This window comes from Fulmarus glacialis, unplaced genomic scaffold (assembly GCF_000690835.1).
Source record: "Fulmarus glacialis isolate BGI_N327 unplaced genomic scaffold, ASM69083v1 scaffold562, whole genome shotgun sequence".
Taxonomy (NCBI): Eukaryota; Metazoa; Chordata; class Aves; order Procellariiformes; family Procellariidae; genus Fulmarus; species Fulmarus glacialis.
The window spans coordinates 45474-67491 of record NW_009197046.1 but is presented as its reverse complement, the minus strand read 5'-3'; the positions used below and the strand labels follow the sequence as shown (position 1 = coordinate 67491).

The following is a 22018-nucleotide window of genomic DNA, read 5'->3' as shown; positions in this document are numbered from 1 at the left end:
TATATGACATCAGGCCATATCAGTCCACAAGGACAGTTTTGTTCATATAAAGCACTGTTGACATTTCTGTGCCGGCACAGTTACCAGCCCTGCTGGGGTCATGGGCAGGCATCTGCGAGCTTCGTGGCACTGTCACCCTTGCATGACCTTGACATTAGTCAATAAAGAAATCGGGTTTTTCTTGCACTTGCTCACTCTTTCTCTCACTCTGGATCTTGGTGACAGGGCTTAAGGCAATGTTTCTATGTGAAATATTTGCCTGATAGTCTTGAGCCACCTGGAAAATATCTGCTTTCAATCTCAGTTCACTCTCAGAGTAAATTTTTTATTAGGTAAAAGCACTGCTCCCCCAGACATGCTGTTTTTCTGGTTTATTTTTTTCTTTTTTCTTTTAAGGCATTGGAAGTATGAAGAGATTAGGGCTGTGGGACCTTATCAGATTGCAAGAAACAGTGGGTCTTTTTTTAGTGCAGGAGGTATATTTAGTGCCATCTGGTTCCTCTGTAGAACTGATCCTGAGAGCGTATTTATTTTGCTGTTTTTGTCATGTATATTTGTTTTTATTAAGCCACTTGTTCCCCGGTTACCTGCATCTCCTCCTCTGTGCTCACTGCTGGAAGCTACAAGAGTGTCTTTGGTGATGGGTAGAGGCAAGAGTCAATAATATCCTTCCCTTCACGCCCCGTCTCCCTCCTCTGCCCTGTCTTGCTCTTACAGAGCTGGTCCTCATGAAGGAAATGAGCTATTTGGGCTTTTTATTCAATGCCATATAGCAGAACCACAATAGTCTTCTGCTTCATTCCCAGCGTGCTGGCCTAGGACTGCTCTTGCACTGGACTGGGCATAGTGCATCAGAGATGTTGATGCAAGAAGAGGGCCCTCTTTGCTGTACGAGACAAGACGGAGGGCTGCATCTGCAGTTGCCACTGGTGTTACCTGCGGAGCTGTGAGTTGAAACCTCGTGTAGCCATTTGTGTTCATGCAGTCCCTGTTGTCACTCTGGGGATTCACGTTCAAGGTTGGTCCAGGTCAGGCGAGAGCACGTCATGTGTTTTGGCAGGCAGGCAGAGTCCACTGCACAGTCCCCCAGGACGGGGAAGGGATTGCAGAGGCTGTCATCTAGTGAAGGCTTATCCAGGGCTGCAGGGCATGGGATGGCTCATCCTCTGGCTGGGCTGCCAAGAGAAGCTGAACAGCACATCCACTCCAGACCATGCACTGTACTTGTGGTTTGGGAGGGTGAAAACTGCCATTGCTTCCTTCTCCCGTGTGCTTTCTGGTACAGCAGGGAACAGACTCTGACCCACTGTGTTGTTTTTGTACTGCAGACTTTTTGCTATGGCTGTTTAAATCTCCTCTACAGCAGCAGAATCAAGTTGGAAACTAAAAGCCATTGCAGGAAAGTCAAGCTGTGAAGCTTATAAAGCAGTCATGCTTGAGAATCAAATGAGAAACTGACTGCGTGTCTTCAATGCTTTCTGAAAGTTACACTGCATTTGTGCAGGTGCTGAGCTGCTGTAACTTGGAATATGACACATTGCTAGTTTGTCTATCTTGACTGGGGCCCTTTAGCATCTAAATCAATTTATTCCATGCCCCTGTGACAGAGGGCACTTGATGATCTACTGCATAAAATGAACTGATAGGATCAGAAAACATTAGGAAGAAAAAATGGGCCCCAAGGAGCAGACCTCTACTAGACGAGTACAGGCCAGATAGACACCGTACGGGTTGCCACCCGGGGCATGTCTCCATCGGCTAACCCAGTGCAAAACTACGTGATGGAGGCAGGTTTCCCCTTTCCCTCCTGAAACACTGGTTTGCATGATCCAATGCAGAGTTTAGGGCCAGCCCCTTGTCTCCCATTCCTCTGCTGCAGCTCTGTGACCAGGTAAGTGCCTGAAGCTGCGGCGTGGTAGGGCTGTGAGCGAGCAGGATAGGCCCCATGAGTTATATCTTGTGTCCATGTATCTAAGACCTGAGACAAACAATAGCATCCTGAATAAAGTCTTCCAGGATTCAGGGCAGGGGTCTCTGTTCTGGGACTATCCTAGTCACTCTGAGACAACTAGTCCACTGACTGAATGAGCTGGCCATGCCTCTCAAGTCTCAGAAGGTAAGTGCAGCTCATTCAGCCTTGTGCCTTGTCTTCATGGCACAGAAATAGATACTGCATTTTGTGCTACGGGAATATTCCTGAGCCTTGGAATATAATAGTTTGTACTTACCAGGTACTTTCAGCCCACAGATCTGAAAAGGGGTAAGTACTGGTATCTCCGCACTGCTGCAGAGTGCTGAAATGAAAAGGACTGGTGTGCCTCTGTGTACCTGTCCTTTATGGCACAGAGTGAGCTGTGGACAGAGAGAACAGAAGCCTGTAGCAAGCCCTTGGCCTGCGTGCCTGCCGGTACAGCTACAGCTCTCCCAGCAAACACGCTGAACTCTCATCTGAATGTGCTTCTCGGAGGGTGACTGATCGCTGGTCGCTGTGTTAAACGGCGTCAGCGTGGCCTTCGTTGCACCACTCTGTGCCGAGGTCACTGTTTGCGCTGTAATTGGTGCTGCCTTAAATTGTCTTGGATGATCTGTGACTTCTACCTGTTTTGTTCCTGGAGTGAAGACTGATCTTCCCAGTTATCACAGTTAAAAAATGTAGCACCACAGAGTTTTTTTCTCAGTGCTTTGAATTCACATAGTTGTTTAAAGCAGGGAAAACACGTAAATGACCAACTTACCTTCACTTCTTGCTTGAAGTCACTATTTGAGCACTGAGCAGTCATTTAACTCTAATTTTGGTATGAAGTGAAAGTTTGGGCCGGGTGATATCTATTGGTCCACAATCAGAACGTCAAGATGAGTTTTCACTGGGGAGGATATCTTGCTGTAAGCGGTTTAGAGAGAAACATTCTTAAGCTTTGCAGATGACCCCCACAACTACCCCATTTCTTGCTAACTAACCTCCCAGGATTGCTGCAGAGCTACAAAGTGACTCTTCCTGCTTTTCTATATGCTTTTTTCTATATGCTTCTTTTTTAAATTGGCATCACTAATTAAAGCAATTAATTAATTTTGAATAATATTTTCTCTGAGATCATATACTGTCCTCTGCTAGTTGGACTCTCAGCCAGGGCCTTGTCTGTGTAAAAGCAGCAACATAATTCTTGGTGTCTCCATCACACTCCTGCACCCTGATCCTTCATCTCTCCCAGGTAAAAGCTCACCCGACAAAGAAATGCAGGATGCTCAAAGCTGATTAATTCCATGGGAGTGGGAGCACGCCACACTGTCCAAATTACATGCACATCTGGCAGGGTGAAGAGACAAACCAAGGAGGAACATTCAAAAAAGAACTAAAACCACAACAGGAACAATATTTGACTATGTGAATACACAAAGGATCCACAGAGAGAAAGTAGTGGCAGATTTTGGCCGTTTTTGGTCTGCATGTAAATTTGCTTCACCTGACTGGTCTGTTTGCTTGCTGAACAAATAAGGTAAACAGAAAATAACTCATGAATGCCAAACAGCAAATATTTCATATGCATAATTTATTTTAAAGTTTATTGCGTCACATTATACAAGCATTAAACATGGCTTTATGTCGATGATTTTTCTTAAAGTGTGAAAACTTGACATTCTTCTCCATAGGATTTTTCTATTTACAAATAAACAATCTATATACTTTTTATATATATATATTATATATGTGGTAAATAACATAACTCCCCTCAGAAAGATTTAAAATAAAAAAGAACTGATTTGTAAACACGGTTTCTGTTGTAGTATTTGGTGGCTTGAATGCAGATGATGTTCTATACCTAGGATTTTTCTTTTGTCAAAGTATCCATTTTTTATCCTAAGATCTGTAAAACCAACATGGGACAGAAGGCAAAAAACGTAGCAAACAGGCTGAAAAACAGTCCCAATATACAATTTTTTTCCGTGGTTTTAAAAACTGGCATGGAACTGCTCATGAAGTACATGCTTGCTGTCAAGAGTGGTCTATGGAGATCAATCCTATGCTGATTGCAAGATGATTTCACAGTAAATCCTTTGATGTGTGCTGTCCTGCTTGCTATGTAAAATGACTGTGGCATGCATTGAGGTTGCATTTTTTCTCATTCCCTTGGAAGGTAGTGCTCTTGTGGAGCTGGAATAAGTAAACAACATATAGGTCGGTCACCTGGAGGTTTAAACAGAACCCATCATCAGATCAGAAAGAAGGGAATGGCATAACTTTGCTATCTAGACACCATTAAAATTCCATTTATTATTATTAGCCTATTATTTGTATTATATTTTCCTAAATAATAAAATAAATAAGAAGGGGTCATCTTTCCTGAGTGTTCTGCTATATAGCTCTGAAGGACTCAAGGGAAATCTATTCAGCAGACCAGCAGCACAGAAACCTCTGTGGGTTGACTGGTCAACATTAAGCCACAGAAATGTACTCAGGATCTGCCAGGGAGGTCAGAGCCCCTTTCAGCATCATGGTCAGCACAAGCTTGGTAAGCAGCCAAGTCGTGCTCTCATTTAAAGCAGGACGGGACACAACTTCTAGCAATGTATTGTCATGAAAATTAATCGTAATGTAGCTATGTTGAAGACTTGTCTCAAAAGCAATTATTATCTATTGTATTTCTGCTGCACTTTATTTGTTTTGGCACATTATATTGCGGTGGTTCCTCTGGAGTGGAAGTCAGTTTATATTCTACTTGGTTTCAGTTCAGTTCTCGAAGTTACTGAGATCTATGTTGACAAAGCTATATCTTACTGCAGGAGTTTGCAAAGATTCACACTTATATGGGTGACACTGATTTTATGCATGACCCATGTCTCACTTTACTACTTAGCAAACAGTTTCTATGATCTTGTCATCTGTCGTTTTAGATATTAAAGAGAGGGTATGCAAACTAATCCAATTGCTTATGTGAATTTGGTCTGAATGTGATTTTGCACAGAGATCCTGCCCGAGAGTCCCCAAACTGCAAGTGCAGTACACACCCGTATGTGGTGGATGGTAAATACTAACCCATCTGGCATGTGTGTATCGGAGGATGACATTGCCTAATCCCCAGCCCCTATGTACAGAGACAGAAATACCCCCATTTCTCCACTGCCCACATGGGATGTGTCCACAGCTGCTGTAAGCTGAAGCAAAGATGAATAAGTTCACTTCCTCATTAGGCAGGAATACACCCTGCAACCACTAGTCGTGCTCCCCCCTCAGTTTGGCCCCGAGTCAACAAAGAACAGATTAATCCTGAAATTCCTTCAGTGCTTATGTTGCCTCATGGGACCTTCAGGCTTGGGCCAGGAGCACCTGATAAATGGGAGCTGCTGTGCCATTTATCCTCTTCATGTAGGATGATGGGTCACTACTAGAGGAGGTTCCTTGCTGCGAGGAAGCAAAATGTAGGCAGGCAGTGATGTCAGAGATGAGGGTGCACACATTTTCTTCCACCCCTCTCCTTCCTCAAGCCATATTACCTTTCATGAAAACTTTCCCCCTGCACAGTTCTCCCTTGAAGTGGAAAGAAGCTAATAGATCTAATTTGGCAATATGGGGTCTTGGTGCAAGTGGTCCTGATGTCTTGTGGAGCTTGAGGCGTCCATCCGAAGGGTCTTGCATTGTGTGGTCTGTCAAGAAGGGCAGATTCTAGCCCTTCTATCAAATGATTTCCAGGAGAACTTGTAGAAACAACTTGCTGAATTTTCCTCCCTCTTAAATATCTTCAAATTAAGAAGGTCACAATTCCTTAAGATTTCTGAGAAAACTATAATCTTATGGAGCTTCAGTTATTTGGAAAAGGGCTAAGCAAATGGATCAGCTCCAGTATTTTGTATCTAGCTGTATCCTCCCCAGGACATAGGCTTGCTTCCACTTGGCTTCTTACAGTCTTGGCTTTTGAACTTCCTTCTTCATGTTGTGGCTGATTATGCCACTGCACGTTCTGCAAGAATTGCAGTGTTATCACTTTGAGGCAAGAGGTGGTAGAGCTTTCACAACACTCAGCATTTTGATTCGTGTTGCTCCATCCAACACCTCTGCAGCCTTCAGACCTACAACTTCACTATTTTGGGTTAATGATCCGGGAAATTTTTAATTTCTTAATGCTGAAGAATTTGCAAAAGGTTATAGACAGTGGCCCATTTAATCCAAATCTAATTCTGCAGCCTGTGTAGAATTGCTCTGCATGAAGGATTTCAAGCTATTTCACACTACAGTCTGTTGTTTTATTTTTCCCCTCCACCTCTTCATAGATAATGGAAGGATGAATAAAGAAAATGTTACAAGTGTAGAGATTCTGGATGACTCTGTTCTTTTGCTCTGCTGACCTTGTTCATCTGTTGGTTTTTTTGTTTTGCTTACACAGATAGATCTTTAAGACATAGTCTGTCTTCTGTTATGTGTATCATACACCCTAGTTCCTGATGAGGCCTCAATGTGATCTTGCAATACAAATACACAGGCAGTCCTGGGCAAGATGCTCTAGCCTGATTTGTTTCCTTCAGAGACCAGACAATCCTATAGCTGAAAAGGCACTGTTCAAATCTTTAAAACATATTACCAACTTTTCACAGTATCATTTCCAAATAAATGACCCTACAGTTACATACCTCTGGCCACATTTAGATACTTGTCTATCTGTCAGCACTTCTGCACACCTAAATTTTTCAGCATTGTTAGACCAGTCGATTAGACTCATGATCAAGCATCTCCTCCTAAAAAATAGTTCAATATTGTTGGAGTAATGGAAATGGTCCACATATGTGACCTTAACTCGTGGTAAATGCAGGCTAACACAGCTTGGTCCACTGTGGAAGAGGGCAACGTTGCCATGCATGTGCTGCAGGTGGTGGCCACACACATAGACAGGTACTGCCATGTTGCCAACGTGCAGTCACTGGTTATGAAGTAGCAACTTGGTCATGAGAACGAGCCATAAGATCACTGAGTTCTGTAAAGCACTGTAAGATATATAACTGCTTTGAAGTTCAGGGCCTTGAATTTAAGCCAGGTAAAGAGTGCAGAGACTTAAGCATTGGTCTGATCTGCTCATGCTGACGTTAGCTCTGGAGAAGACTAAGCCTTGCAAGACCTCTAATTTCAAAAGGCTTGTGACAATATGCACCCTATGAAACATAGGCGCACACGTCCTAAGTGCACACAACATTGACTGACTATTCCTTTTAGTGCACTCTCCACTGTAGAAAACCAGGACATTTTTATAAACAGAATTCCTATCATCTTTTAGACAGTTTCTTCCTCACCCCATCATGGCCACTCATTGTGATAAGATTTTCCGTTCTTCTTCCTTTCCTTCCGCTCTTTCTGCAGACGTTCTAGTTCAGCTTCATACATCATTTCCTGAATCAGGTATTTTTCTCTCCTCATCCGATCTCTTAGATCTTTTGGGAGATCTGGGATTAAGTAGGAAATCAGATGCTTTATGCAAAAGACAAGGTGCTGTGAAAACAAAAAGGGGATGAAAAATTAAAATCTTAGGAAGAAACCAAGTACTTTCCATATCTTCTGAAAACCCTCTCCTTCCAATTCACAAAAAAATGCTGTGTTAGAACTAAATCATTACTAAATTTGAAGAAACCAAACCACGAAGGTTTTTTCCCCACAAAAATTCCAGCCAAAGTCAGTGGAGTATGGATCACAGCAAAGGTTATGAGCAGCTGGGTTCAAATAAGGCCTCAAAACTGTTGTATGACCTGTGTGTTCAAACCCCTGAAGTCATGATTTGGTGTAAGGTTGTTTGGGCAGGGCCTGGTATTAGTGGGTTGCTCTGCAGGAGGAGGAGGATCAAGTGACATAGTGATATAATACTTTCTTGTTGCCCTTGCATCAGTATCGGAACAAATGAATTATCTATGCAAAACAAAACATTTTTTCTTATGCTGTGTCTCTCACCCAAAGACATATTCACATTTACTAGACATCAAATTAAGTACAAGGTAACTGATCCTTTGTCCCTCATGTTTTAGGCATGCCACAGCAAAGCTTGATTGTGATGGGGAGGATTACTTGAGTGTCCTTTTTTGTTTGATCAAAGATGGTGCTTGGAGATTTACTCACTCACTTGAGAGGAGGAACAGAGAAACAGAAAAATCCTCCATCTCAGAAAGGACACTCATTCTAAATTGGAGAAATAAAGGTATTTCTTCTTCTCCAAGCAGAACCCTTCCTTTGAAAGCCACTGAAAAGAGAATGTAACATGTTTTCCCATGTATTCTTCTCTCATGAGAAATAAACCTGCAATACTTTAATTGCTGTTTTTTTGCCAAACCTAAACAAAGAAAAAAAGCTTCTTCTGTCAGTTTAGCCCAGACACATAATTCCTTTTGCAGTGATAGGAAATACTTTTGTTTGTTTTTGAGGGAGGTCAAGATAGCAAAATAACCACACCCACAGTGCCAAAAAGATGTCTGAGCTTAGGTAGTTACTTAATTTATGAAAAAACCTACCTCGAATCACTTATCTCTTAGCGCAATCTTTTACTGTAATTGCTGTAGCAATCACAATACACCCATTAGTGTTTTCCACAGAAAGAGAGAATCATGGTTTCTGCTGCAATTACCTTTTTGATTTCATAGATACAGTGGAGGAAACAGTTTGCAGTGCCAATAAACATAGTTGAGGGAGACAGCTATGAGCCAGCCTATGGCTTTGGTTGGGGCAAAGCAAAGTCAAATCTCTCTTGCCCAAGTGCAAGTATTGGGCAGACACAAAAAGCTATTCCACAGCAGGTCGCAAATTTGGTTGAGCACTGAGACTTGAGCAGGGCTGATTTTTCTTGCCTCGGTTATGTTTGCCCTTATGCCATGCAGCCTTTATGCCAAGTGTGTATCAAGAAGCCAGGCTCTCTTCAATCTTAAAATTGCTTAGGCTGACCTGCCAAGGCCATTCTTGTAGTCCTTTTTGGAGACAGATAGATACCCTGGTTCTCAGTACAGACAGCTCAAGAAACAACAAAGAGATCAAGCCCAGCAGGCCTCTATCAAATCTTTTTTTCTTTCTTTCCCTTAATGTTTCCCTGAGTGTGGCAGAGATGATGGAAGAGCCAATCTTCTTAGGACCAACCTCTAATGAGTTAGCCCACTGTAGAGGAAGGAGAGAGCCCAACCTGCAGTGCCATATTCCCCCTTATCCTGGTAAGGGCTGAAAATGACAATCAATCAGGGGGAATTCACTGCAGACCTCAGGCTTCTGCCGAGCCACCAAGACATCCCTAGGCAAGAAATAATCTAGAGAATGTTTCCCCTTCACCTTTCCTCTAATTCAAATGCTTCTGTTCTGTGAACCAAAGAGGTGCTTCAAAAGCTTGGTTCGGAATGAATTTACACAGTAATGTGAGTCAGAAATGCAGTATGTGCTCATGAATATTATGCCAATAATTTATGGTGATTACAGCTTCCGTATCTGTGTTGGATGCCCTGTTGGTATGATTTCAGAGCAGAGGATTGAGTAAAGAGTTTTTAAAAATCATTTGTTTCCTGTTTGGCTTCTTCACAGTGTAAAAGGCATTTCAAACTGCTTGTGCTGGAGAGATGCTGAGTCCCTTGTTTCTGGCAGGGATATTCAGGCACCTGAAATTCAGGCCTTAAGAGCTGCATTTTGTTTTGTAAATGATCTCACCCTATCTATCTACCCTCTTGTCTCTCTTTCTCAAAATCAGCATGGGAATACCAGTCATGTGAAGTTGGTATTATTTTCTCTGGTTTGTCTTAAAGATTTCTGAGATACTGACAGTAAGTACTAATATTATGAACATTGGCAAAGGTATTGAATACTTTTCATCATCATCATCTTTGTGATACTAATCATTCTGGGGAAATGAATGGTATTAAAAAAAAGAGAAAAAAGCTAGATGTGTAAATACTGGAACTTAAACTGTCTTCATTTTTCAGTTGTTCAGATTTCATTTTTTCTTCTCATGTTCCTTCACCTCTTCCTCACACACTAGTCAGCATAAGGCTTCCCAGCCTAGACAAGTTATGAATGCCAGACCTCAGAATGTAAATAAAAGCTTCATTTATTTCCCCTCCTTGCAAGTCACTGTTACAGTTTTCTAAGTGCTGCATTCCCATTTTTGTTAGAACCTAAATACCTGTGACTGTTCAGAAAACGGATCTGAGAATACAAAGCACAATATAAATAGCAGAAACTAACACAAAAAGCTCAACAGCTGCCATCAAAGATCAGCCCAATGAAAAAGCTTCAAAGGGAAATTTGTTTCATTTTATTGTTTTTGTTTTGCCACCTGAATGGTCACTGACCTCAAATACAATAATGAAAGCCAGCCGCGCTGCTAAGACATGCCAGAACTGCAGCGTGTAACCGTAGGGCACTGGGGAGTGAGGAGGGTCTCGGTAGTCCCTGTACCTGAAAGACAAGCAGAGTACGGTAGTTAGCAAGCTCCTGTCCTGCTGCCTGAGAGGAAGGCAAAACCAAAACCCAGCTGCTCTTGATCATTCCATTTTCTGCACGAAAATGATCTCAGTTCAGATTGTACAAGTTACCACAACACTGCTTGCTTCTTAGGCTGGGCCTATACTAGTGTTTTATTTCAGATCAGGTGCATGCTTTTGAGGCAAGTGTCCCGATCACCTCCACTTGCCATGCTTTGGTTCACCCAAATGGGTTTACTCTCAGATGAAACCTAACGGTAAGATGCACTCCAGGAGTACACTTCATGCTCCAGCTGCTAATGGAAATTCAGTGCAAAGGACCAGGCCCAGTGCCTGTATGAAGCAAAACTGCTGAAGCAAATACAGAGGATATTGGGTGCTCGGCACCAGCAGTTTGACCCTACAGCATCTCCCTTGGCAGCACAACATGTGCCTTGCAGGCACCTCCTCAGAACATGGAGCAGGGTGGCATGCTCTGCTGTTTTGAGGGCCACTTCCTTCCCACTACAAGTTCATTTTAAAACCATAAATGTCCCCAATTTTGTCAGCCTGACAGCCCTCCCAAAATCCATATAAAACTGCCACATGGGCTCCATCTAGCCCTTGGTCAATTAGTTGGCCATCCCTGGTGTAAAGCATGACTCATCCTGACTTTAATGGAGCCAGTATACCAACAGGGCAAGGTCTGTGTAAGAAAGGGATCTAGTGTCTTGTCTCACAGAATGTTTCTTTAAAGACTTTAGGTCTTAATAACATATCTAGAGATACCTCGTGGGAAAGCTGGATCCAGGAAGACTCCAAAATTACATTAACAAATCATGAATCTGTTTAAGTCACACATTCTGGAGTCCATTTCTACTAGCAGTATGTTAATTCCAAAATACTATTGCAGAAACTTAATTTAAAAGTAGTGTAAAAATTGTTTTCTCCTTAATCTGTTTCCTAGATGGGACAGAAAACCCATTATAAAAAATACTGAAAATACCATAGTAAATAATACACTTAAGCTTGATCTCTAAGTTAGTTTAAGTTGATCTCAAAGTTAGTTTTAAGAAACTAAAAACTCAGATGAGCAAAAGAAATAAATAGTTATTTCATCTCTATGATAATCTCTAAGAAGGTTCACCTTCTTAGATTGCAGAGGGTGCTACACAAAATGAAATAAACTGTCTTGACATCTTAGTCAGCAACAAACCTCTCTTAAATTGCAGTATCTCTAGTGCAAGTTCTTAAAACTGAGATGATCTTCCCTTCTGCAAGCAGCATTCTGACTTCATAGTTTAGGATGTTTTACAATATCTTAAGTATCCTGAAAACAGAAGTCCATGGACCAAGTCCCACGTCAGTAGAGTATGTCTCCTTTTTGTACTTGCTAGGAACCAAGCATGAAGAAATGGGGAAACCTTTTATAAACAACCAGAATAGCATGGCAACATCTGGGTTCCAGACGAGCAGAAGTTAACTGAATATGGCCACTGTTTTTTGTTCAGACAGACTGCCTTCCTGGAAAAATGCCTACACTATCGCACAGTAGAACATTGTATTTCCTTACCTCACTATCAATATCTGGCTTGAAGTGCAATTAAAATGACTGATGTTTTAGCAGAATTCAGGTGGGTTAAGTAGCTGATAAACTCAGCTAAAGAAAGACGTTCATTTTCTTTCAAGGGTAGATATACATAACAATTCAGTGTCCCCCAAAAGAACAGATTTATCTTCTGGAGATTTACGGCACCAATTTTAAAAGTGTTCTGTTTATGGGATATTGAGGGGGCAACTTTTTTTATTGATGGGATTTCCACCATCAGCTTTAAGTAGCAGCAACCTCATGCTTGAAGTTGGGGAAGAAAGGAATTAAAGAGGAGGAGTATGATCAGAATTACAAAACATTATTAAACGGTGCTATGGCAAACAATGTGGAATGGAGTATTCTCAAAGTGGTACTGCTCCACATAAAACGTTATCTATGGATTCAACATTGGGATGTTCTTTCTGCCAAACAAGTTGCAATGGTCTTAAATATCAGTTAGTCAAACGAAAGCATTAATGCCACCCCTCCCCAGTTCATTAAAATATACAACTCAAACTTATTATTAATAAAAATGCCACAATATCACAAAGTATCACTGACTTTTGCTGTTTCATAGAGTGTCTTTTGTTCTTTAGGCACTCACGAAAGGATATTTTAATTCTTTACAGTGAAAACTGCTGGGACTAAGTGTATCTGCAGCTACCAGGACTCATGCCTGTAAACCAATGTTACAATAAAAAAATGGTAGCTGTGTTTGTTGTTTGGTATTTTTAGTTGGGACCCCATTTAAGACCTTTATGTAGATCCTTGATTCTTTGGACCATTAAAATCAATCAGGTGCAAATCTGTCATTACCGACTAGTCTCAGACTGCTATTTCTCCAAGCTGTTGGCTGAGGACAGACATACAGATAATTAACTGCTCATTTTATTTTGATTCAAACCACAAGTATATGATTATTACTAATAATTACACCTGTAAGCAATGACATAAACATATTAACCATTCAACAATTAGGAAGTGCTGGATTTGAGGTTTCGTAAAGGTAACTTAGGACAGACTGTTTATTCCTGGCAGACCTGTGAAATAACTCAGTGTGGTCACTTCTGTGCAACCTTGATTTCCTTGTGCATGTGCTGTGATACAATCTGATTATAATTCCATCTCACTGGTACCTAAGTAATCAGTCATCTATTATTGGCCCTTTGGTACCATATTTCTCCATGATGGTAGAGTCTGATTCAAGCCATGACACCATAGAAATCCTGCATTAGGAACACCTGCCAGATATCCACTTTTTGGCTTCTCCTGTATCTAAGGAAGGAATCATGCAGGTAACAGCCAAGCAGTACCGTGAGCATGTCCCTGAATAGCACAGTTAATTCTTTCCATTACTGTTTTTTAAGTTCTGAAAATTAGTTCCAACCCCAAATTTATCATGATACTTCTCCCTTGCAATGTCTTAAAGCAGAGAGGTATTTCGATCAGATACTTACCTGCAATATTTTAACGGTGAACCAGAGAACTCACTTCCATTTGATGTTGGCTCTGAACGGTTTTCAAAGTCAGACACCAGAAATACTGATAAACTGGCATTAACATAGCCAACCATACACCTAAAGGGGAAAAAATCCCGTAGTCAGGACACAACAAGGTTCTTCCATTAACCGCTGTACCTCAGAGGATGTTCTCTGGGTTTCGTGAAATCCACAGTATAACTGTGATGCTTATTAATATTTGAAAGGGATGTTGAGGCAATATAAAAGAAATGCTCAAGTAGGTCAGATGGACAATAAAAGTGAAGCAATGGTAGATTTCTATGGGAGAAGAAATGGTGAAGACTCGGACTGGTTACTTTTGAAAAGAAAAGTCACCTAAAAGGTGGCACAATAGAGATAGAGAAAATAATGAGTAGCACTAGGAAGATAATCAGAATATTCCCACTGTTACCCTCATGGTACTAGAACAAAGGGACATTAAATCAGATGGAAAGGCAATACACTTAAAACAGCTTTTTACAAAATGCCCAGTTAATCAGAGGAACTTAGTATTACAAGATCCCAGGGCGGCTGAGCACTGGGAGGGTTAGGCAGAGTTTGGAGAACACTGAGTAGGAGAACGTATGTCACCTGACGAAGGGCTGTGGGAGTCACTAGAAGGCTCAAGTTTGGTGTTCATAAAGCTGAGGAGAGATATGGCAAGCGTATTGTGCTGTTCACTCTGCACTGTCCAAGCACAGGTAAGTCTAGGCACACTGCTCAGCTTGGTGCAGCGTATAATGCACAGTAAGGATTGGATTGTTTGTTTTAAACTATGGATTTTACAGTCTTTAAGAAATTACATTTAAACCCCATCTGCCTTTGTCTCAAAATCTCCATACTGATTGGATTTGGAACTTAATTTAATTACAATATTTTTCTAGTATCACTGGGTGTCATATGGATCTAATACCTACAGACGCTTTTTGAAAGAAAAGAGCACCTCTCTCATTTAAGTTATTCAATAGCAGATGTTCTTGATTCCTTAATTTGAGAAAATTCAATATTCCTTGGATTTTTGAACAGCTTCCTGCTTTTGTAACAATACTTATTAATAACAATATCCAGAATGCTGACATAAATAGTTTTTATCCAAGTTGGCTCCTTCAAAGGATTACTATCTGATGGTTTCATCTAGAAATTCACTCAGAAAAGCAGCAGAAGTGTGAAAACACTGTACAAGAGGTTTGTGAAAAGATGATAAGAGCTTCCTCTGTGAGCCAAGCTACTTCCCCTATGCAGAACTAGTTTCAAAGCCAGTGAGTCATATTTGAGTCTTCATAAAAATAAAATTTCTAAAGGTGTTTTTTCATGCACGGTGGTCCTGGGAAAATCAGTAGCAAGGAAAGTTGCTGACAGTGCCTTAATGCCCTATGGATCTTCATAATGGCACAAGCAGAGGCACATGCTCAGGAACGACTGGCAGACCAAACACTTTACCCATGAAGGGACTTTAACTCTTCATGAAAATAAATGGAACATTTCCCCTGGCACCAACTAAAATGCCAAACTCCTTGCAGGACAGCAAGTTAGCAGCACTGCTAATCAGGAGCTGCCACACCAGCTGCCCTTCTTCCGTCAGTATGATTAAACAGTATTGACAACCAAAAGACAGCAAAAAGCAGCAACAGAAGTACTCGCTTTCTGTAGCAGGGAATAAAAATCAATCTGCCATATGTCTAATAGCAGAATGTAAGCTCTCTGTCACTGTCTACCGTTTAGCTTGGGTTTCTTTGAACAGGAGGCTCCTTGCTAATGGAGCTCCTAGGATATCATTTGAAAACTGTCTATTTGTGTTCAGCTGGATTCAACGACCTTCCCCGAGTCCAACAGCCTAGATTTTACAAGTTGCCATGTAGCAGCTATACTCATACTTGCTGGTAGTGTGCATACGCTAACATAACCTCAGTGTTTAGCAATACCAAAAGAAAATCCACTTAGGCAGCAGGGATTCAGTTCACGAATGTCTCCTGAAAGATTTAATCTAAGGACTCTAGTTTTAGAAGAAAAACAAATTACTTTGCTCTGTAAGTATATCTTGATTTATTAGCTGGGAATTGCTTCCTCTTGTTAGACACTGCTTTTTTTGAGCAATACATGCTGAATACTACATCAGGAAAAAAAGCCTAGTGAATAAGTTTAAAATGCTCATTAAATCTGTAACTGATAAATATCAGCATTGCTTCAGAATGAAAAGAGGGTTATATCCATGTACAGCAGCTGGGAAGTGCAGTTTGTGCTGCATACTGTTACAGATGCCAAATCTCTGTAACAGCTCTGCCATGTTTTCCTCGAATTAACGTCATAAATTATAGTCACTCAGCAACCCATTCTGTGAATATGCAAAGCATCAATATCTATGGCTGATATCTGTTACTTAAGCACAAACAATAAATTTGGGTTGGTGGAATCAGAACATACACAGACAGTACTGCTGTATCTATTCAAGTAGTAAGTGATTGTCATGCGCATCTGTTTTCCCAAAGAAAAGCTTACTTTTGTCCGGCTTCTCCTTGGCCAGCACAAGGTCCATATTTGTAAGCATAAACAAGGCGAGGGATGAAATCTGATGTCACAGCTATAACAAATGCATTTGTGATAACAGAAAGAATTCCAATGCCTTCCAGGATCCCGTACCAGATTCCTGTTCAACAAGGAGATTATGTTAGCTCCAGGAAAAACAAGAACCAAAGTGCCGGCGATACTGCATGCTCTGAAGCAGTTGTCTCTACCACCCAAGGTCTTTTAATGTAGTTTCTACCCGAGAGTCACTGAGTAAACATAATTTTTCTTATTGAACAGCAGGACCTCAGTGGACCAGATTTCTGTTCCCACTGGGTGGGAATTTTGTTTATCCTGCAAATAATCTCAAGGAAGCTGCAAAAATGCTCATGGAGGCCTTGGCTCCACCAAGCCGCATAACCATGTGGGCAGTTTTAAGGAACGGTGTAAGCCTCCTCACTTATGATGATGGCTATCCAGCCTTTGAGGAGGGTCTGCCAGGGCAGCCATGAATATATGCAATCCATGATCTGCCTGTCACAAGGGCCTTGTGTGTAACTCGTGCACAGTTGGTCAGCATGTACCTATCGGCATCAAAATCTTCATGGCATGCTAATGCTATACAATGGCACACAACCCCTAGGCATCACCTGGGCTTTTTGGCCCATCCTCAACCGTCTAACAGATCTTGTGGTACAGGCACAGAGCAACTCCGGACCATCACTGAGAATCACACCAAAGGAAGGTTAGACATACCCGTTGATTTTAATGAGGCAACAAGCTGTCCCTGAAAACTTTGCTGAATAGGAAGTGAATGCAACTTATTTTGAGAAATCACACCTGAATCAGCCTGAAAAAAGAATCTATTTTTCTGTGCTTTTATTATTTACATCATATAACTGGCTTTTGGAATTATGTCTGCACTGTATGCTGTGTACTGGCTGATGTCCAGGCTTGTACCTAAACTCATAGATCCACACTGTTCACATACAAAGCTTTACTCAGACACAGACTTTAGGTACATGGTAGACCATTCTGAGAGCACAAAGCCTGGGCTTCTGCTATTTCATGGTGTGGGCTACTAGTTTTTGCAATGCAGATGGTCGGTGAGGTATCCTATCTACCCCTCCAAAGAGACCAGGGATTCAGCATTGGGCAGATGACTGTTTTACAGAGTCCTTCCTAAAGGTGTTCTGCTTTTGCATACTGCAAGGACAAAAGAGATTTATAGTCAAAATATGTTCGGAGAGCCCTTGCAGTAGTGTGTGGCAGGGTGACCTCAAAGTTATGTGAACCCTATGTTTAGCAATGTAGGTGTGCCTCACTGAGAGCAAGCCGTCTCTTGGGATCTAGACCCACCCTGTCTGACCCACCAGGGACCTATTGGGCATAGCCCCTGAGTCACAAGGGAGCTTGGTTTTGGCCAGGTAAATATAAAACACACAGGTCTCTTACAGGATGGTGGCTGCTTTAACTTGACTTTCAGGTTTCAGCTGCTCTGTCTGGTTATTATATTCAAACTGAGCAAGGCACGTATTCACACAGTGTGTCTGCCACAAGGAAAAACCTGCAGAGAACACTGATCACTTCATTAAAACATCTTGGCTGTTAAGTCACCCAGAAAATCGTTAAAAGACATTTTCTGATATAGACTATTAATCACATTAGTAGATTGGTATCAAATACTTGAAGTTTTTTGGAACAATCAAATTGTGTGTTGTTAATGGGGAAGATGACTGAAAATACCTTAATTGCTCTTACTTGAAGTGGTCAATGCTTTGCCTTAAAAATAACACACACACATAGCAAACACACATACAAAGAGCTCACCTATATCTTTGGCTCTTGAAGCTAAAGGTCTTCTCCACTGGGTAACAAATTTGTATGCATCAAGCCGAATTTCAATAATATTGTTAACTAAGGCCAGAAGCGGTGCCAGTGGAAAAGCTGCCACAAAAATGGTTGTGAACCCAAACTGAAGAACTAGGAAAGAAAAGGAAAGATCACAGTATAACTGTTAAGATCTAATGCCAAGGTCTAAGATACCAAATAATATATGCATACAAACATTATGTATAAATATACAAACATTTCTTATTATGCCATACTATACAATAGTCTAGTGACATCTGTACAGCAACTCCTTGACAAAAGTTCAGAGCAAGGATGACAAGAACAAATGCACATCTGTCCCCAGGATGGACAGCAGCATCAAAATTTTGTAATTTGGAGCGAAGTTTGGAGGTGGACAAACTGTGCTTTTAGAAAGGGACATTTTTACTCCAGCATCAACTAGGATCTCTCAATACCTGCAAAGATAGGGCTGGATACATTCCTTTTTATAGAACAGATGGGCAGAAATTTGAAACTTTGTGTAAGTTTCTAGAGGCAGGTTTTCAGACTGCCAAATTTCCTATTAATTTGAAAAGAATTGTGTGAGGGAGAAAAGAAAAAAAACAATCACGACATATGCAATTCAGTCACACAGGGCAAAAGTTCTTATTCTTTAACATTTCTTTGAGCAGTTATCCTCCCCTCTGCTCTGGATAGAGCAATGCCTTTTGGCAGCAAGCTACTTTGTAAATGTGAGGTAGTAAATGGTGGTGAATTTTAAACATAAACAAGCATGCAGGTCTGTACCATGCAGTTTAAAAACAAAAGCCCAAGGGAATTTCCTTTAGTAAATAACAGCAAAGTTCTTCAGAAATGTATGCAGGTGAAGAGGTAGGTTCTGGTTTGGAAAATGACCTTCCCCACACAAAGCCAGAATGAGAAGTGTTTCACAGATGGAAGGTTAACAAACGGGCAGCAGTGCAGTTAGCTACATTGATTTGGTTTGGTTCTTACAAACTCACTCCCATTCCTCACCTGACCTGTGAGAATGAAAGCCATTTTGCAGCCTTTTTAGCTTCATACAGTGATAATTAAAAGAATACACCAGCCCACATCAACAAAAAAGCAACAACATTAAAATCCAGTGAAAGAGAGAGAACGAAGGTCAGTGCCATACTCATTTCTAGGTATTCATCAAAGAGTCCATAAGCATTCATAGGTTGCAGATTGTAGTCCTTTTCCCACTGTGGGAAGCTTGTTTTTCTCTGTGTGCCATACTCTTGTCGTAGTTTTCTCCTCGTCCACCAGTTTTGAATTAGCCTACATTTTCAAATAAATTAAAGAAACAAGGTAAATAATATTAGTGGCTATTTATCACAAAATTCAAAGAAGCTAAGTGTGCACAACATACCTTGCAAAATTAATTTCCCAATGCACAGGAAAATAGAGTGTTAATAACACATGTGGCTGATGACACTGCGTAATAGGTATGAAAACAGATACGGCTAATGCATTGTAATCCAAGCCTAGATGTTGTTAAAATGGTGGAGGGATTTTGACATATTTTCATTATTTATTTACCTTCTTTTTCTCTACACAGAACAGCAAATCACTTCAGGGTCTGTTTATATGGCAGAATGCAATGCTGTGTAGAGATAGTTGAGCTCTAAATCAGAAATCAGTAAATAGAGTGCTAATGCTGCTTGATCCCTTTGTGTGTGCGAGCGGGACCTCTACACGGCTCTATAGTGTGCAGGGTAACAGTCCCTGGGCAATCCTGGACGGGAAAAAGCAACCTTGAATGGTGTCTTCAGCCAAACATTCAGAGCAACGAAAGGATGAAAGAAGTGTGTGGACTGCCGACAACACGTGGTGGCCAAGAGTTGGATGGCTGACATGAGAGCTATCTCCCTCTCAAGAAGTGGGGGAGCTGTACTGGACGTCAGGGGGAAGATATCGTTCCTGAAGAAACGCATGTGTAGGGGCACCGTGGGAGACACTGAGCCAGAAGAGAAATGAGTGCTCACATCTGAAATAAACACCTTTGCCTCTCCAGGTCAGGGAATTGCACTGGTTTGGCCAACGAAGGACATGAGTTACAGTTAGTATAGAGAGCAAAAAAACCCCACATGACACAGATTTTCTCCAAAGTTGCAGTTGGCCCCTTCATCTCAGCAAGATAGAAGGTGATGGCTCACCCAAATAATTCAAACCTGTCCCTGACTGTGCCTTGTTTCTTGCCTTCATAGTGGCCTGGTCTGGTCTGTGAATGGTAGGCATTGGATTTGGATAAGGGTTTGGCCAATTGCCTGTTTTGTTAAAGGTTAGAGATTATTTTTCCATGCAGGCCATTTACCAGAGAGGTTATAGCTTTTCTTGTCTTCCTTAAAGAAGTGTAGGTACAACTGAGTGCAGGGCATTAAAATCTAGAGTTTAGAAGTGCAAGAAAAAAATTTAGAAGTACAAGCATCCACTTCAAGCCAAAATTCGGAAGTACAAGAAATTATTAAAATATTTGGTTTTAGCAGCTGCAGCCAGTCACTAGTGTGTAAAAAGCCTAAAAAGGCCTTTCCTGTGAATGACTATGATTGTGATTGATGAACTGTGGAACAGTTAAGGGCACATCTTTGCAGTCCACAGCACCCTTTGGGACTTTGCCTCTTGCGTCCTGCCCGTGAGAAAGTGAGAGGGCTGAAAAACTGAATTCCTGCAAAGGCAGCAAATTGAGGGGTTGAGGTGGGACCAATATGGTGAGACAGATCCCAGTTAACTTCCTCCTTTGTGAAAGCAGAAACCCATAACCAGTGTTACTAAATATCTGAGACTCCTAGTAAAATTCAGAGAGATGTCATTTTCTGATTTATGCGTGAGCAAAATGCGAGCAATGCGATGTAATGTCATTTTAATATGGATGTATGTTCTTCTTCCAAGAAAAACACCAACTTGAAATTGCGTTTTCCACCTCCAAATGAAGCAATAATTTATACTTTGTTTCTTAGTTATTGCAAATGTACCTGTGCAGGAGAGGAGAACTGATGCACACTTTCAGAGGTTTCGAGGTGGTGTTTGTATGAAGCAGAAGCACACGACATGCCAGTATCTGTATTAAAAATGTAACCACTAAACAATCAATGCTCTAGCACACACCTTAGGGCCTCTCTTTGATATCTTTGAAACTTAGTTTTTAACTCTCAGGCAGAAATTTTAGAAGAGAAGCCAATGCCACATGTATCAGTGAGAAATGTGATGGCAGGCGTTGGGGTTCCTGTCACCAAGGAACACCCGGTGGCATTTCTGACTTGCCCTGTGTGTCTCTGTGGTCCCTGTGGAACCACATGCCTGCACCAGAGCTCGGCTGCTACCCTAAAATGGTGCAAAAAACCCACTCTCCAAAACAGGCTGCTGGTGCTCCTCTCCTAGGGCTGTCTTATGGGGAAATATTCTCTGCTATCAGCTTTGGCACTGCGCAGTGCTGGCTCTGCCTGGGTCTCAGCAGGCAGTAGCTGGCACATGGGTGGAGGTGCAGTGATGTTCTACTACAGACTATAGGATTGCCTCCAAATCCTCTGGCCATCCACATGGTGTTGGCTCCAATCATGCTTTTAGCAGAAATTATCACGTTTTTTTCACACAAAAAGGAAATGCATTCGCCTGCAGCATTTCAGGGCTAGAAGGTGGACTGAAAGGTCTGGAAAGCAAATACGTCTCTCATCAGAATAAGTTGAAGCATCTCACATTGTTGTGACTGTGTGTTTTGTTTGTGATTTTCATTGTGACACTAAAGTGAAGAGCCTGACTTCACCTGAAGCAGTTTATTCCTACTAAATCACTTGTTCTTAAATAATCTCCTCCTATCTCCTTCAGTCACCTTCTTTAATTCCCTTCTGTACTCTTTATTAGGTTTCAAAATCCCTATTAATAGGTAGCAGAAAGATCTAACGAAAAGTGACAAAAGAGGCAGGGAGTGGAAAGAGAAGGATCAATACTATTGCTGCTGCTGTTCCCTCCTCCTCACCCTGGCTAATTCCTGCAGCCCTAACAGCTGCAAAATCCTGGCAAGCAGCGCAAGGCACAAACCCGGGAAGACGGAGAGATGGTGAGCTTTGAGGACCTTGATTGCCAATTACTTTGTGCATTTAAATAATTTACTCCGTTCTCATTACAGCTAGATGTGATCAGCACTGAGGCTGCC

General features: G+C 41.4%; 1 protein-coding gene across 1 annotated transcript in view; it reads right to left on the bottom strand.

The window, feature by feature from the left end:
* Positions 1–7279: 7279 nt before the first annotated feature.
* ANO4 (anoctamin 4) overlaps positions 7280–22018 on the bottom strand; it is a 53023-nt gene continuing 38284 nt past the window's right edge. Inside the window, exons 14-19 of the mRNA XM_009572385.1 lie at positions 19004–19146; positions 17824–17976; positions 15988–16135; positions 13450–13569; positions 10291–10396; positions 7280–7471 (exon numbers count right to left, since the gene is read on the bottom strand). Coding sequence (XP_009570680.1) covers positions 7280–7471; positions 10291–10396; positions 13450–13569; positions 15988–16135; positions 17824–17976; positions 19004–19146 — 862 coding nt within the window. The remainder of the gene's footprint in view (positions 7472–10290; positions 10397–13449; positions 13570–15987; positions 16136–17823; positions 17977–19003; positions 19147–22018) is intronic.